The 2,030-nt window shown below is 37.8% G+C and overlaps 1 protein-coding gene across 1 annotated transcript; it reads right to left on the bottom strand.

The window, feature by feature from the left end:
- Positions 1-418: 418 nt before the first annotated feature.
- On the bottom strand, positions 419-1,667 carry LOC140491821 (5-hydroxytryptamine receptor 4-like). The gene has a single exon (XM_072590216.1). It carries the CDS (start codon positions 1,478-1,480, stop codon positions 419-421), a length of 1,062 nt encoding a protein of 353 aa, XP_072446317.1. The 5' UTR covers positions 1,481-1,667.
- Between the last annotated feature and the right edge of the window lie 363 nt (positions 1,668-2,030).

Genomic DNA, 2,030 nt, shown 5'->3' on the forward strand with positions numbered 1-2,030 from the left:
AAATGGATTCAAGACAAATTAATATTTATTCTGAATGTACAATTTAAAGCTTTAAGCACATAATGAAAAGAGACCAAAACAATGATCAAAGTTATTTCACAAAATGGATGAAAGTTTAACAGAAAGGAAATTATAGTTATAACTAATGCTCTTTTTCTTACAAAAATACCCATATTTATAGAAGAAACATCACCAAATATTTTGAACCACATTGGTGTTATTGCTTTGCTCTTTAAAACCACCTACAGCACTGGGACACTTTCACCAATATCAACACCCCATTGTTTAATAAAACACAAGTTTTCAATAGATGAAAACAAAAGTTATTTATTGCAGTCAAAACATATCAAACAACTTTATGCAACAATCATGTTGCTGCCCATGAATTTTGCTCGTTTGGCTAAATGGGGATTTAGTCTTAACGTGACAGTGTTGCAAGATGTGTATTCTGTCTGGTGCTGTCCGACAAGTTGTTATTTTGGCAATTGTTGGCCAAAACCTTACAGCCAATTACCATGTAGAAAGCTTGACGGAAAGATTTATTGAAGAAAGCATATAACAAAGGATTGAGAGTTGAATTAACATAACCCAACCATAAAAAAACTTCAAGAAGAACATGGTGTGCTGAGTATCCAAGCAAAGGGTTAATTATATTCATAGTAAAGAATGGCAACCAGCAGATCAGGAAACATCCCATGATGATGCCAAGAGTTTTAGCTGCTTTCCTTTCTCTCTCCATGGAAGAATTTTGGAACCTTGTCAAAGTGCTTCTTCCCTGTATCCCATTTTCAATGCTATATATCTGTCTGTCTTGGAGCCTTGCTACTTGGAAAATTTTTCCATATGCCACTAGCATCACCAACATGGGAAAGTAGAAGGCGATTACTGAAGCAGAGACAGCATAAGGAATATTGACCATAAACACACAACTGTGTGGATCGAGGGGTTGTAGAATGGCCTCCAAACCCCTCAAATGGACATCTAGGAACAAGGGCACAAACGACACCAAAGCAGGAACAAACCAACAAATCAGAAGGAGGATGGTCACTCTTTTCTGAGACATCCTGAACCGATATTTCAGGGGGTAACACACGGCATAGAATCGATCGAAGGCAATGCAGCTGACGTTCATGATGGAAGAGGTGCACAGCATTACATCCATGATCGTGTGGATTTTGCAAAACGTTTTTCCAAAATACCATCCAAAGACCAGTTTGGTCATACTGAAAGGCATTACAATAATGCCAACGAGGAAATCTGCAACAGCCAGGGAGACTATAAAAGCGTTAGTTGGAGTCCGCAGTTTGGTGAAGTAGGCGATTGAAGCAATTACCAAAAGGTTTCCAAAGATAGTTCCAGCTATGATCATGGTGAGAATACTGAAGACAACAATCTGATTTATGACTTGCCACGTTGCAGTTGATTCTTTTCCTGACAAGTTAGAGTGTGTTGTCCAGTTATCAAACTGTGTAGTGATCATCTTCTGTGACGATGTGCTGCTAATAATCGCCAAGAACGTGATACACTCACCAAGACAAGCTCGAGTTGTAATGATTCATTCTACAGATTTTACCACGATCTTGCCGACTGTACTGAATATTTCTAGTCATTAATTCTTGCTAACATTCGTTTTTAAAATCTTCTTCCGTATAGATATTGAATATAGGATCTAGGAATAAAGCAAATAGATAAACTAATACGCGCTTCTTTCCTCCAAAGGTCAGCTGATGTGTTTGCTCCTCATTCATCGCCGCCTGCTAAAAGATAAGCTCCGCTGTAAATCATTAACCTTAGTGACAATTATTTATCTGTCATTTGTATCTTGTACAACTGTGTGTTGAAGAGACTAAACGGTTGTTCAATATTACCCTTGCTGAATAAGTGGGATATTGAGAATTAATGACCACTAAGCAATCAGTGTTATCCAAGTCAGCTGCACAATTCGAATAGAACCGATTGCTAATAAAAATAAGCACTACCGCACTTAGGCGGTAGTGTGGGGGTTACATTTTTTTTTAAAAAGAGAACAG

The sequence above is a fragment of the Chiloscyllium punctatum genome, chromosome 20 (assembly GCF_047496795.1).
Source record: "Chiloscyllium punctatum isolate Juve2018m chromosome 20, sChiPun1.3, whole genome shotgun sequence".
Taxonomy (NCBI): domain Eukaryota; kingdom Metazoa; phylum Chordata; class Chondrichthyes; order Orectolobiformes; family Hemiscylliidae; genus Chiloscyllium; species Chiloscyllium punctatum.